A 13,462-nucleotide genomic window follows, 5' to 3' on the forward strand; every position below is an offset into this window, starting at 1 on the left:
TGCTATGTTTACCTCAAAAGGCTGCTTTATCAAAAGCAGTATGAAAAAATGAGGGCAAATTAAAATAATTGTTTTCTTTAAAAAAAAAAAAAAAAAAAAAAAAAAAAAAAAAAGAGGAAAAGCCAGGTGGGGTGGCAGATGCCTGCAGTCCCAGCAACTCGGGAGGCTGAGGTAGGAGGATCACAAGTTGGAGGCCAGCCTCAGCAACTTGACGAGTTAAAATAATAAAAAGGGCTGGGGCTGGGGCTGTAGCTCAGTGGTAGAGCACTCCTGGATTCAATTCCCAGTACTGCAAAAACAAAACACAAAACAAAACAAATAATCAGAGGAAAAATCTGCAAGAAAATATATAAAAGTGCACACGGGTAGTGCTAAGATGGCAGAATAATGGCAATTATTTTATTATTTTCCTCCTTTTTCAAATGTTACTGCACGTTATTAAAAAGGCGTGTACTGGACTGGGGTACAGGCAGTGGGAGAGCAGGGGCTCAGAATGCTCGAGGGCCTGGACCCTAGTTCCAGCCCCCGACCCCCACAAAGCTGTTTATGGTTAAACATGTATAATCTTTTTTTTCTTTCCTCTGAGGGTCTCACTATGTTGCTCAGACTAGCCTGGAACTTGTGATCCTCCTGCCTCAGCCTCCTGCACAGGTGGGGTGATCACAGGCACACGTCTCCACCTGGCCTGACAACGTGCACGTTTTTTAAAGCAGTACTTTTAGATTTATATGTGCTTTATGGATAATTTTCAAAGCACTAAAACATTCGGTGCATTCTTTTGGAGGGTTTTCGCCTTAAGAAGGGAACAAGAGTATCCCGTGCCTGTTTGGAAAGAAGGCTTAACAACAAGAACGCGAGGCCTCCTTACCTGAGGTTTAACTTTCGGTCTTCATCGCTGCCAGCCTCCAACTAGGGAGAAAGAAAGAGAATGTCACAGCCGGCAGCACTGCCAACGAGCCTCAGACAGCAGGCCCCGCTCTCTGCCCTGGTGTCGGGCAGAGATAAAGATGTCCAGGAAACCTGGCTGCTTTGAACAGCCCTGCCCTTCCTGGCTGGCTGGGTCTGCTTTCCTCCACAGTGACTCCCGGGAGGAACCTCCAGGTTGCTCCGTGTTCCCCACCCTCCTGCCACCCGGTGCGCCTGCCCCTTGGGAGACTATGCCCCGACCGCTCCTTTAGCCCTGCACTCTCAACTCCTTAGACGTGTTCTGGATCGTGTCCTGGGGTTTTGGTTTTGTTTGCTGCTGTTGTTTGTTTTTTGCTCTTAAAGGGAAGGGGCCGAGTTAACTGGAATCCGCTTCCCCTGCCAAGCCAGGCAATGGAGGAAGACCGTTCGAAAACTCCACGCCAGGCCAGTCCTGGACCGTGGCGGGCAGCCAGCAATCGGGCTGTTGGTGGGTCTCAGAAGCTCTCGGTGGCTCTCAAGAAGACTTAAATGTTTGATATGGAAGGTTCTAGGCTGTTGGTTTATTTATATAAACGGAAGGAAGGAATACCTAACAGTGTCTAAAAGTGAAAGTCCGAGAGGTTGAACTCCCAAACTAACTACGACTTAAGCCCCAATCACTATTCTTCTTTTATGGTTTTCCAGAGAGAAAGGAGCAGAAATCACACACGCCCCCAAAGCCCTCTGCACCACAGGGACCTGGCAAGACTTTGATGCTACATCTGGAGCCCAGTGAATGGAAAAGAAAGCCCCGGGAGGGTGCGGTGGCCAGGAGAGATGGGAAGTGACTGAGGACAGGAGGAGGCAGGCCCAGGACACCAAGGGACACACACCCCAAGAGGGAGGTGGCGACTCCAGCCGCGAATGAATGCGCCTGGAGCCCCCAGCCGGTGTGGCGATCTCGTCTGCTCAGCACTGTGCAGAGCAGACACGTGGGGCCTCTCAGGCCCCGTCCCTGCACTGCAGAAGTGAAGCCAGGAGGCCCTGCTGGCCACAGGGCTGTGAGAGTCTGTCCTGCAGAGAAGCACAACGCCACTCTCACGACAGTCATGCCAAACTCAGAAGGGAACGTCAGCTCCAACCCGGTGGTGCTCCACAGGGTAGGCTCTGGTCAGGGGGCGCTGGGCAGCGTCCAGAGCTGTTTTTTGGTTGGAGGGTGCTGCTGGCATCCGGTGGGTATGGGATGGGATGCTGCCAAACACAGCAGAGCGCCTGGAAGAGCCCCCAGAACAGAGAACGTCCAGCGCCAGGTGTCAGCAGCGTCCAGGCTGAGAAACCCTGGCCCCCTGGCCAGACCCAAAGAAGCACTTGGCAATTTGCTTGTGGAAATTGGTCACCTTGAATCTTTGTCAAAAATAACAATGTTATGATCCACTCCTGAAAGCTGTTGATGTATCTACTCCTCTGCTCTGCCTGTCCCACAAAGGAGTCGAGATAAGGTTCCTGCACGAGATAGTTACAGATGGAAAAAGAAGAGTCCTGAGAGGAGAGAGCTCTTCAGGGCCCGGGGCTGTGGTTTCCCGCAGCGTCCCACGGAAGGCAGCCAGCCGGCTGCGTCGGGAGCTGCTGATGTGTGACTCATGGAAGGGGCTACGTTGTGATGGGTGATGAAGGGATGCGGGGTACAGAATTCACAGCCACTTGATTCTCGGTCAGCCCCTGAGGCTCTCTGATGAAAGGCAAGGTGAGGCCGGTTACTCCAGGGAAGCGAAATATGCCAAAGAACATCTGTAAGAGGCGAGCCTGTCCTTCAGAGGACCTGAGGCACGCAGAAGGGAAGCGACTCTAGAAGGGCAGACCAGAGGCAGACCCGGGCTTCTGACTCCGCTCACACCTGCCTTCCCATCTGGCTCACTTCCAGCCCCACATCTGGAAGACACTCTCACCCTCCTGGGAACAGGTCAATCTCTGTTCCCTCACTGGGCAAGAAAGGCTGCTGATGTGCTAAAGTCGAATAAAAGCTGGCTGAGTTTTATTCTGTTTAACTAGGTTGTTGGTGCTTGGTTAAAAAAAATATCTATCTATCTATAGATAGATAGATAGATAGATAGATAGATAGATAGATAGATAGATATAGATATAGATATAAAACACTTTATGTAATAGTTTAAAATGTGTCCTGTGGACAGAAAACAAATGTGTGACCAAACGTGGTACCTCCGTACAATGACATAGCATTCCAACACGGAAAAAAAAGGAATGAGGTAACCCGGTCAGGTGGTGCACGCCTGCAACTGCAACCCCAGCAACTAGGCAGGCTGAGGCGGGAGGATGGCAAGATCAAGGCCAGCCTCAGCAACTTCATAAGGCCCTAAGTAGCTTAGCAAGATCCTGTTTCAAAATAAAAAGAGATAGGGATGTAGCTCAAAGGTGAAGCTCAGAGGGTTCGATCCTAGGTACCAAAAAAAAAAAAAAAAAGTCATAAAGTACCACACATGCTACAATGCATGATCCCTGGCCAAGTGCAAAAAGCCAGACACAAAAGGCCACATATTATATGATTCCAGTTCCGTGAAATGTCCAGAACAAACATGTTAGAGACAGAGTCCGTGAGCCCTTACCTACGGTTGGGGAGAATGGGAAGGGGAGGCTCAGGTGATGGCCATGGGGTTTCTTCGTGCAGGGATGAAAATGTTCTGGAACTGGATAGTGGTGATGGTTGCACAATCTTGTGACTATGTTAAAATCCACGGCACTGGACACTTTAATATGGTGAGTTTATGTTATATGAGTTACATCTCAACTAAAAATGAAATTCAGGAAAATGTGTCTAAGGCAGGAATAGATGGGGAGGGAGTCAGGTATCAGAAACAGACTGAGAGGCTCCATGCAATTCCTTCCTGAAGCCAAGCTCTTCCCATTCTTTTTGTGAAAACAACATGAGATTAAGTGCATTGTAAAGTACTTTGTAAACTGCCAGACAGAAGTAAGAGGAGTGGGGTAGGAGAACAGATCTCTGTGGGGAGCAGAGGCGACAAGTAGCAGTAAGCAGCAACCACTGTTCCTCTGCCTCTAATCAGCTCGCAGAGGGGGAGTGCTAGAACCTTCTGTCTACACAAGAGATAACTCATTAGCGGCCTCTCCTCAGAGAGGAGTGGGCTGTGGAGGTTCAACCTCACAGCCACGCTGCAAATGTTCCTGCCAATCTCAGCAAAAACGATGCAGAAAAGCAACATTGCCGGAGACAAGGCTGCTAAACCCAGCCCAAGTCCCCTCCCTGTCTCACAGAGACTCACAAACCAGTCAACTTCCCCCACTGAGAGTCTGCCTGACAACTTCCTGGGCCTGCAGGGCTCCTCCAGGCCTTCCCTAAACAGAGGAAGGGGCTGCCCTGTCTTCAAGGCAAGGTCAGGAATCTGGATGAGAGGCCCTTAAAGGTTCCCTAAGGGGGTGGTGGAGACTGGACCAAGAGGGTCAGCCCTGTAGCCGAAGAGGAGTGACCTGCTCGGAGGCGTGGGGCTCCCATCCTGCAGACTCAGGGTGCCACTTCCCCACTTTGCCTCAGAGCAACGAGTTAGCAAAACATGAGCTTAGGTCACATAAATGCCCTCAAAAACCAGGCCAGGGCAGCCACCGGCCCTCAGCCCCGGAAAGCACCCCTGCAGTCACCATATCCCCAAAGGGGCTAAGGCAGCAGACACAAGCACGTGAACCCGCAGCCCTAAAGGAAGTGATGAAAGGTGAAAATCCAGTCTCAGCTGCACACACAGGGACATGAAGTCACACAGCGCCCAGGGCACACTCAGTCGCTGTCACACAGAGCGCAGACCCATCTGCAGCCAGAACTCCAGAGGTGTGCAGTTGAAGATCGCACACCTTTGCTCAGACAGCCCTGGTGGCTTGGCTCACTCAGCATCCCACAGTCACAACCCCGGCAGAGGACAGGTCAAAACGTCACACACGGACCAAAGTCACCCACGGTCTCACATATACAGAGCCAGGCACACGGGAGAAGGGCCTAGACCCGCCACGGGTCACAGATCTCAGACCCGGCCTCCCCATAGCGGGGGTCGCCGTCGCACACAGTCCCCCGCACTGGCTCCCCAGTCCAGCTGCTCAGGTTGCTGGTCCAGCGGGGACCCCCGCCCCGGTCCCCAGCCGCCGCCCCCCGCCCCGCACGCACGGCCCAGGCCTGGCACCACCGCTGCTCTGCCGGCCGGGGCGGCGGGCCCGGGGCTCACCTCGCTGTTGCTGGCCGAGGAGGAGGCGGCGCTGGGCGTGGGCGAGCGCTGCAGGGTCACCAGGGCCATGGCTGCGGCGCGTGAGGCCTGGAGCTAGAGCCGCCGCCGCCGCCGCCGGGCCGGGCCCGGGGCCTGCAGGAGCCGCGCGCGGGCGGCCGGGCCGAGCCGGGCCGGGCCCGCCCCTCGCCCTCGGCGTCCGCCGCCCCCGCCCCGCCCCCCGCCTCCCGCCTCCCGCGCCGGCGCGCGCCGGGCCTCGAGCGCGGGCGGGGGAGCGGGCGGGGCGGGAGGGGCGGCGGCGCGCGTGCGCGGCCGGAGGCCCGGGCGGGCCGGTCACGTCCCCCGCGCGCCCGGACGCGCACGCCCCCCGCGGCCGCGCCCCTGCCAGGCACCCGCCCCTCTGGCCCCGGGACCCGATTGCACAGGCCCGGGTGGGGAGACTGAGGCCCGGCGTCTGCTCTCCTTGGAGGGACAGGGAGAGAGGAGATGCAGGGACCAGGAAGTAGACCCCCTGGACCCGGCGCCCCGAGCTCCTCCGGCCGGTCTGCAGCAATTCGTTGGTTCCTTCGTTCATTTGTGAAATGTTTATTGAACCAGTTTCTGTAGTGCACAGTAGATCAGGCGTGCCGTCGGCGATTGGACGGGTTCATCAAATTATTAAATGCATTTTAAAGATGAGTTCGCACCAGTTTCTGTCCTACAGAATGCACAGTAGATCAGGCGTGCCGTCGGAAGTTTGACGGGTTCATCAAATTACTAAATGCATTTTAAAGATGAGTTCGCTTGAGGATGACAGTAGATCAGAGGTAGAGCGCTTGCCTAGCAAGCTGCTGGCCCTGGGTTGGAACTCAGCACCTTTTTTTTTTTAAGTGGTTCTCTAGTCTTGTTTTATGAATTTCTTCTAAGTGTCCAGAAACCCAGCTAAGTCCTTGGGGAGCAAGGGAGTGGGGTCGGAGAAAGCTTCCCTGAGGAAGAGATGTGCCCTAAGGCCTGTGAGCTGGATTAACAGGTGAAGGGAGAGAAGGCAGCCACCGGCATGGGGGCCTGGAGAGCCGCTTCACAAAGAAACAGGAAGCAGGTTGTCAACCAGAGGCACAGGCCCCACTGGGAGAAGAGGGAGGAGTGGTGACAGTCAGGTCCACTCTTGAAAGATGGCTGTGGCAGAGAATGGTCCGTTGGGCCGCGTGCTGCTGTGGTCCTGGGGAGAACAGCCCCGGGCGGAGGCGGAGAGGGAGAAAGGGACATGAGCCAGACACCAAGGAAGTTGTACTGGTGGATGGTAATGGGGAACTTCTCTTCCACCCCTCCCAACACCTCTGCATGTGGTACACGCACTCCCAACGTATGGCTCCAGCTCTGCTCCCCATTTTAGCAAATGACCCCACTTTGCCCAACCTGAAACCCACTCAGTGTTCTGGATCCCTCGAGACCTCCTCCATAATCCCTGGGGCAAGGCCTCAGCACTACCCATAGCAAGGGGACTCTATAGACCCTATAAGTTGGTATTTGAAAATCTGTGGGCATATTTTCTTGTTGTCTTGCTGATGCAAGAAAAGAGTCATTGGCATTTACTGAACAGGAACCCAGGATACTAAGTGTTCTGTGATGCACTGGACAGCCCTCCTGCCCCACAAAATAAAATAATGGACCACTCTTCAAGACACCTATTAGATGTAAAACCTGTTTGTAATTATGTGAAGTCAAAACCTAACTCCACTTCCTATATCCACAGAAAGTGTTTTCCACCGAATTTCCAGAAATGCAAGGGTGTTGAAGTAGAGGGGAACCAGGCACATGGACGCTCACCTGTAATGGGAGGCAGGAGGATGGCAAGTTGGAGGCCAGTCTGGGCAGGGTAACAAGACCCTCCAAATAAAAAAATCATAAGGACTGGGGACAGAGCTCAGTGGTAGAGTGGCCCTGGGTTAAATCCCCAGTGGCAGGAAAAAAATGAAATACTTTTCATTTGAAAACTTTGTCAAGGGTTGTCCACCACTAGGGTAAAGGACTGTTTTGCTGTTGTTTGTAGTACTGGACTTGAATCCAGGACCTGGTGCATGCTAGGCAAGCACTGGGCTACATTCCCCGCACAAAGTGCCCCTCATGTTAGAGCCACCAGCACAACATACCTGTATTTGTGGCTGCGCTCTTTGTGGACAGCAGGCCCCATGGATTTAGCACTTATTTTAACATGTAAGGCAAAGTTGTGGACACTGTTCCATAGAAAAGGGACTATCTTCTCCAGGCCAAGCACATTCATCAGAAATGGGCACAAGCTTCTGGAACCTCCCCACGTCCTCTCAAGGAGCTCTGGCCAAGCATTGGCATATGACAATGGGTGTGGTTTCATTGACACTTTATTTTTCTTCTGTGTCTTCTTTATGTTAGAGAATCCCCTGGAGAAAACAGACCCTCGGCCCCACCCTCCAGAGTTTCTGATTCTGATGGTGGGTCGGACTGGAAAATTTGCATGTCTAATGATGCTCCTGGCTGGGGCACTGGCAATTAAGACCCTCTGCCCATACAAATGCCAGGGCTGCCTTACCAAGAAACTCCCAGCGGGATCTGATCCTGCTCTCTGCCCATGGCCTAGGCCCTTACCCCTCCCCCTGCCCTGGCCCTGCCTGCTGTCCCCATCTTTCTGGAGGTGAGCCCCACCCTTTCTCCCTTCCTCCTACAGCTGAGAGGCCTCTTCTCTCCGCAGCCAGCTCTTACCAAACCCCTCCCTGCAGTGTTCTCGCCAGGACTTCAACGCCCAAGTCTACCCCAAACCCAGATTGTCCTGATACATGCATCTCTGTCTTCTACCACCATCCTGTGGTCCCAAGAGAAGCCTCACAGAGAGGGACGGGGTCAGGGCAAGGGTGCAAACGGAAGAGGATGCCCCAAAACTCAGCGATCAGGATAAATTATTTTTAATTTATTTATTTATATTTTTTGGTGTTGATAGACCTTTATTTTATTCATTTATTTTTATGTGGTGTTGAGAATCGGACCCAGTGCCTCACCCGTGCTAAGTGCTCTACCACTGAGCCACATCCCCATCCCTATTTGGTATTTTATTTAGAGACAGGGTCTCACTGAGTTGCTTAGCACCTCACTTGTGCTGAGGCTGGTTTTGAACTCATGATCCTCCTGCCTCAGCCTCACCACTGCACCCAGCAGGATAAATAAAATTTTAATGCAATCTTTTAAGTTATAAAAATCAATGCAAGAAAATCTATGAGGATCCCCCCCCCCCAAAAAAAAATCAACATTTTAAATAAAGACAGAATTGGTGCTTTAATACTAATTTTTCCTTTCACCTCAGGCTTCACTGTGGCTCACAAAGCAACTTTATTGATCCGTCTGGATTTAAAAGTCTGACCACGGTAAACTCTTCCGTGAAAATAGCCTTCAGTGGGGCGCGGTGGCGCATGCCTATGATCCCAACAGCTTGGAAGGCTGAGGCAAGAGGATTTCGAGTTCGAAGCCAGCCTTGGCAAAAACTTGGTGAGGCCCTGAGCAACTCAGTGAGACCCTGTCTCTGAATAAAAAACAGAAAGGGCCGGGGACATGGCCCCAGTGGCTAAGCGCCCCTGGGTTTAATCCCTGGTACCAAACATACGGCCTGTGACTTGACTCTGGTGACCTGTAAGAGGGGGTGGGAAGGAGAAGTGAAAGGCCCAGGCCTCAGGCAGCGGTCCCAAGGAACCTGCAGAAGAGGAGGCTCTTGCTCCCAGCAGAGCCCTTTCCATGGGGCAACATCCTGATTTTTTCCACCATTGCTTATGTAACCACATTTGACCTCATCCGGGTACTCTCAGTTCAGTTTCATAACTATTAAAAGTTGCAGGTGATTGAGTGTTGGGCTTTCCTGGGCACTGTGCAAGGCGCTTCTCAAGTGCATAGGGATGTGGTGTATTAACACACTCCAGGGCCACCTCCTCCAGGAAGTCTTCCCTGGCTCCTGGCTGCGTTAAGGGCCCCTCTCTCTGCCTCTGCAGCCCCCAGGGGTGTTGGTGGCGATGGCGTTATGGGTCTGCCCTGGAGTGTTCCTGGGTTGGGCAGTGTTAGGTCCATCACTTTTCTTGTCACCTGGTTGTGATTCTCATTTCATGGATGAGGGAATCGAGACACAGAGCGGTTAAGTCCCTCAGCCAAGGTCACAGAACGAGGAAGTGGTGAAGTTACTATGCAAACCCACGTTATTCTGCACTAGAATTCAGGCGAAAGAGTTGGGCACAGGGGTGCAAATCTACAATCCCAGCTACTCAGGAGTCTGAGGCAGGAGGATCTCAAGTTCAAGGTCAGCCAGGGCAATTTAGCAAGGCCCTGTCCCAAAATTAAAAAAAAAAAAAAAAAAGAATTAAGAATGAGGCTATAGCTCAGTTGGTAGAGTGCTTGCCTTGCATGCACAAGACCCTAGGTTCAATCCCAGCACCACAAAAAAGAAAGAAAGAAAGAAAGAAGAAAAAGTAGAATTCAGGCAGAAGATTATCATCTTTTCCCAGGATGGTTCAGGAAGAGGGAAGGGAAAAAAAAAAAAAAAAACCCTAGTTTCTTTTTTGGAGCAAATAATTTGTAATTCCTTCTTAACTATTCATTTGGAAATGAAATTCAGAAATAATAAAGCTTTGGTAGGCTGAAAAATGGCCCCTTAAAAATGTTCTTGTCCCAGTCTCTGGACCCTGTGACTCTACCATTTTCATACAAAAAGGGATCCTGCAGAGGAAGTCATGTTATTGGAAGTGGTCTGACTGTGTCCCCCAGGGGTTCCTAGGGTTCATGTGTTAGAAGCTTGGTCCCCAGTGTACGAATAGTAGGAAATGGTGGGCCCTTTAAGAGGTGGGGCCTAGTAGAAGGTCATTAGGTCATTAGGTGCTCTGCCCTTAGATGGAATTAGTGCTTTTAGGACCCTGGTGAGTTCTCACATAAGGGTTGTTAGAAAAGAGCAAGGTGCCCCCAGTCACACTCTCTGACTTGCCGATTCTGCCCGGGTCACTAACTCCCACCACGATGTCATCCAGCAGAATGTGTTATGGTCCAGTGTGGCCAGTCCTTGACTCTGAACCGCCAGAACTGTTAGCTAAATAAATCTCTTCCTTCTGCCTTGTGAAGATTATGGTTCTGTGGCCATGAGCCAAGTCAAGGCACACCCAGGATTGCCAGAAGCTAAGAGAGACGTGTGGAATGAATTCTCAGCCTTCCACAGGAGTCAACCCTGCCAACAGCTTAATGAGACATTTTCCCTGTGCCGATGTCTGGTTTTTCCCTTTCCGTAGGGACACAGTCGCATTGAACTAGGACCCACCCTAACTACCGCACTTTAACTTGATCATCTGCAGAGACCCCATTGCCAGGAGTCAGTACGATTTAGGACTTTCAGGCTCTAGAACTGTGAGAGAATACATATCTGTGGTTTACGTCACCTGGTTTGTGACACTTTGTTACAGCAGTCACAGGACACTAACACAGGTCATACTTTCATTCCTCTGGCTGCAGAAACTGAGGGACAGAGGTAGGATTTGAACCTGGGTCAAGCAGACTCCAGGGTCTAGGCACAGCCTTTCTAGGCTGAGGGGCGAGTTCGGATGTATCCTTTGTGCAGAGAATAGTTTCCCGAGGACTCAAATCCTTGCCTATTCAGCCCACAGTGCCTGGCGATGGGTCTGGTGGTCACTACACCAGGGCCCCTGCCATAGCCTCTGGACAGGTAATGGACACCAACAGCCAGCCAGCTAAGGGTCCCTGGTGCCTGTGCAGAGTAATGTGAAACTGTCCTCCCTCTACTTACCCACTATTTTAGCTTGGTTTGGGGGTTTTCCCTAAAAGGGGGGAAGGTTCTCTTCCACCTATCTAGTGGCTACACTCTCCTCTGCCTCTAATTTGCTGTGTGACTGCAAGCAGCATAATGGACCCTTTCTGATCTTCAGAATCTCAACTTGTAAGATGGAGTGATTCAGTGTCCATAAGAGATAACTGGTCGGATAAATCTGGGTACCTACAAAAGACAGTCCCTCCTAATCAGCCCTCAATGACTCCCGCCTTCTGGTACTCATGCCCTACGGAGCCCCCTCCCATAACAAACGGCGCTGGCCTGCATAGCCACAGTGAAGTCACAGATAGGACGGGCAAGACTTTGGAGGCTAAGCCTACAAGATGCTGTGGCTTCTGTCTCGCTCTAGCTTACAGCCCTCACTTTGGGGGAAGCCAGCCGCCATGTCATAAGGACACTGAGAAGGTGGCATAAGGTGGCAAGGAGCTGAGGCCTCCTGCCAAGGGCGACAATAACCTCCCAGCCACGTGAGTGAACTCTCTGGAGGCAGATCCCAGCCCCAGACAGGCCTTTAGAATAGACCACAGTCACAGGGACACCCTGGCTGGAAACTCACCGGAGACAGTGAGTGGAAACCACTCACCTAAGCTACTCCTAGGTTCTAGACCCACAGAAAATGTGTGGGATAGTAAATCCGCCCCCCCCCCCCGACCCCGTACCAGGGACCCAACCCAGGGACCCTTAACCACTGAGCCACATCCCCAGCCCCGTTTTACTTTTTGTTTTGTTATTTTGAAACCCGCAATCCTCCTGCCTCGGCCTCCCCGGTCACCCGTCTTAAAATTATTAAAAATGCTCAATTTTAAGTGTAAAAGTGCAGGTCAGCAAACAGCCTGAGACAAGAGGATCCCATTTTGGGGAGAAAAACATGAAGAGTCATAAAACTCTACCAAAGAAAAAGAAGACCTAGTAGGAGAGATGGAGAGGTTTTGCTGGGCAGGGACACTTATTAGAGCAGATCTAGCAGTCTTTCTAAATTAAATCAATTGCATTTGTGGTCCAAAATCTCCATTTTGTGTGGGGCGCACACCTCTCGATGAGGGATGGCTGACTGAGTTAACACCTGGATGTCATCTTAATTCAGCCATAGAAAGAAAGTTCTAGTTATTTGATTTTTCCAGCGATAAGGAACTGATGCCCATCCCCCACCTCCGCCCCTTCTGCACCTGAGATTTCTGGAGAGGACCTGCTGAGATCCTGGGGACTCAGGGGCTGGGTGGGGCTGGGGTTGGCATCAGGCACATTTGACACTTCAGTGTGTGTACTTTGACCTGTTTTAAAGTCATCAAAGATGATGACTTTGTAATTGTTAAACAGACAACTGTTACTTAGGGTATAACTTAGGGTATAAGAGTCGACACCCCAAACATATGTGACTTGGTAGATGTCTACCTCTGAGAACTCTCAGTCTAAGCCTTGTCTAAGTATTCTGTAAAAGTTTATAGAACGAAAGTTTATGTAAGTTTACTGGCAAGATAACCACTAAGTGCTCTCTTTTATACATTGTATCTCACATAGAAGGGCCACACCATCAGGTGAAGACCTGTCTTATATCTATTTGCTTCGTCTAAGTCAATTTCTGATCATTTACACTCTTTCCTGAATGTATAAGAGATTTAAGGCTATCCTTTGATTTTTGTTAACCCATGCAGGCCTGTGATTTTTGTTACTGTACATTCTGGATTCTAAATTGCACTTTAAAAATTAAACTTAGTTAAATGTAAAGCTTAGGAAAGCTTTACATTTGGTGTTCTCCAAAGTAAAATTCTCTGTAGGAAAATTCTCATATTTGTATAGAATTAACAAATTGGGTTGGTATTTATTCATGTCATTAGATTTTTAAAAAGTCTTTGTTTTAGCAGTTGTAGATGGACAGCATGCCTTTATTTTATATGTTTATTTTTTTGCGGGGTTGGGACTCAAACCCAGTGCCTCACATATGCTAGGCAAGCGCTCTACCACTGAGCTACAACCCAGCCCTCACTTGATGCCTTATAGCTGGATAAAGTACCCTGTGTCAATAAGTTATATATCCAATGTTGTGTTGCTCTTCACACTGGAATTGGAATTTAAACGTACTTTTGAAAGATAATAAGGAGAGCCTGATCTGTCTAAAGGTGACATTGTAAAACATGAAAGCATGCTGCCACTTTTTTCCACAAAAAGACAGTTTAAAAGCTCTGTTAGCCTGCCTTTGATTCATGTTTCAGATGTAAGGTTGCATGGTGTTATTTGTGAAGAGCCCACTGTACCTAAGATAAGGCTCTGCCTCCCACCTTACTCCATGTTAAAATGGCTCCAGAATAGGCTAGACTTCAGCTCATTTAAAGTTGTGTTCAAAAGATTGATTTTTGTTATAAAGGTTACTGTGATCTCAGGGAATATAATATATAACTAAGTAAAGGTTCAAGATTGTAAGAGTCGTTTTTCTTGGTTGGTAGCTATTACGCAAGCTGGGTGTGTTTTCGCTCTGTTAATTTCATTCTGTATTTTCCTTGTAAACTTTGCAGCTGTTGTGGTT

The 13,462-nt window shown here is 50.4% G+C and overlaps 1 protein-coding gene across 4 annotated transcripts in view; it reads right to left on the reverse strand.

Moving 5' to 3' along the window:
- The window catches only part of SSH1 (slingshot protein phosphatase 1), a 60,391-nt gene extending 55,075 nt beyond the window's left edge, over positions 1 to 5,316 (reverse strand). For 2 of the 4 annotated variants that reach the window (XM_079151290.1, XM_079151289.1), the window contains exons 1-2: positions 5,127 to 5,316; positions 869 to 909 (exon numbers count right to left, since the gene is read on the reverse strand). In XM_079151290.1, coding sequence (XP_079007416.1) covers positions 869 to 909; positions 5,127 to 5,195 — 110 coding nt within the window. In that variant the 5' untranslated portion in view covers positions 5,196 to 5,316. The remainder of the gene's footprint in view (positions 1 to 868; positions 910 to 5,126) is intronic. The other 2 variants (XM_079151291.1, XM_079151292.1) reach the window with 2 other exon arrangements.
- Positions 5,317 to 13,462: the final 8,146 nt, after the last annotated feature.

This window comes from Sciurus vulgaris (genome assembly GCF_902686455.1).
Source record: "Sciurus vulgaris genome assembly, chromosome: 8".
NCBI lineage: Eukaryota > Metazoa > Chordata > Mammalia > Rodentia > Sciuridae > Sciurus > Sciurus vulgaris.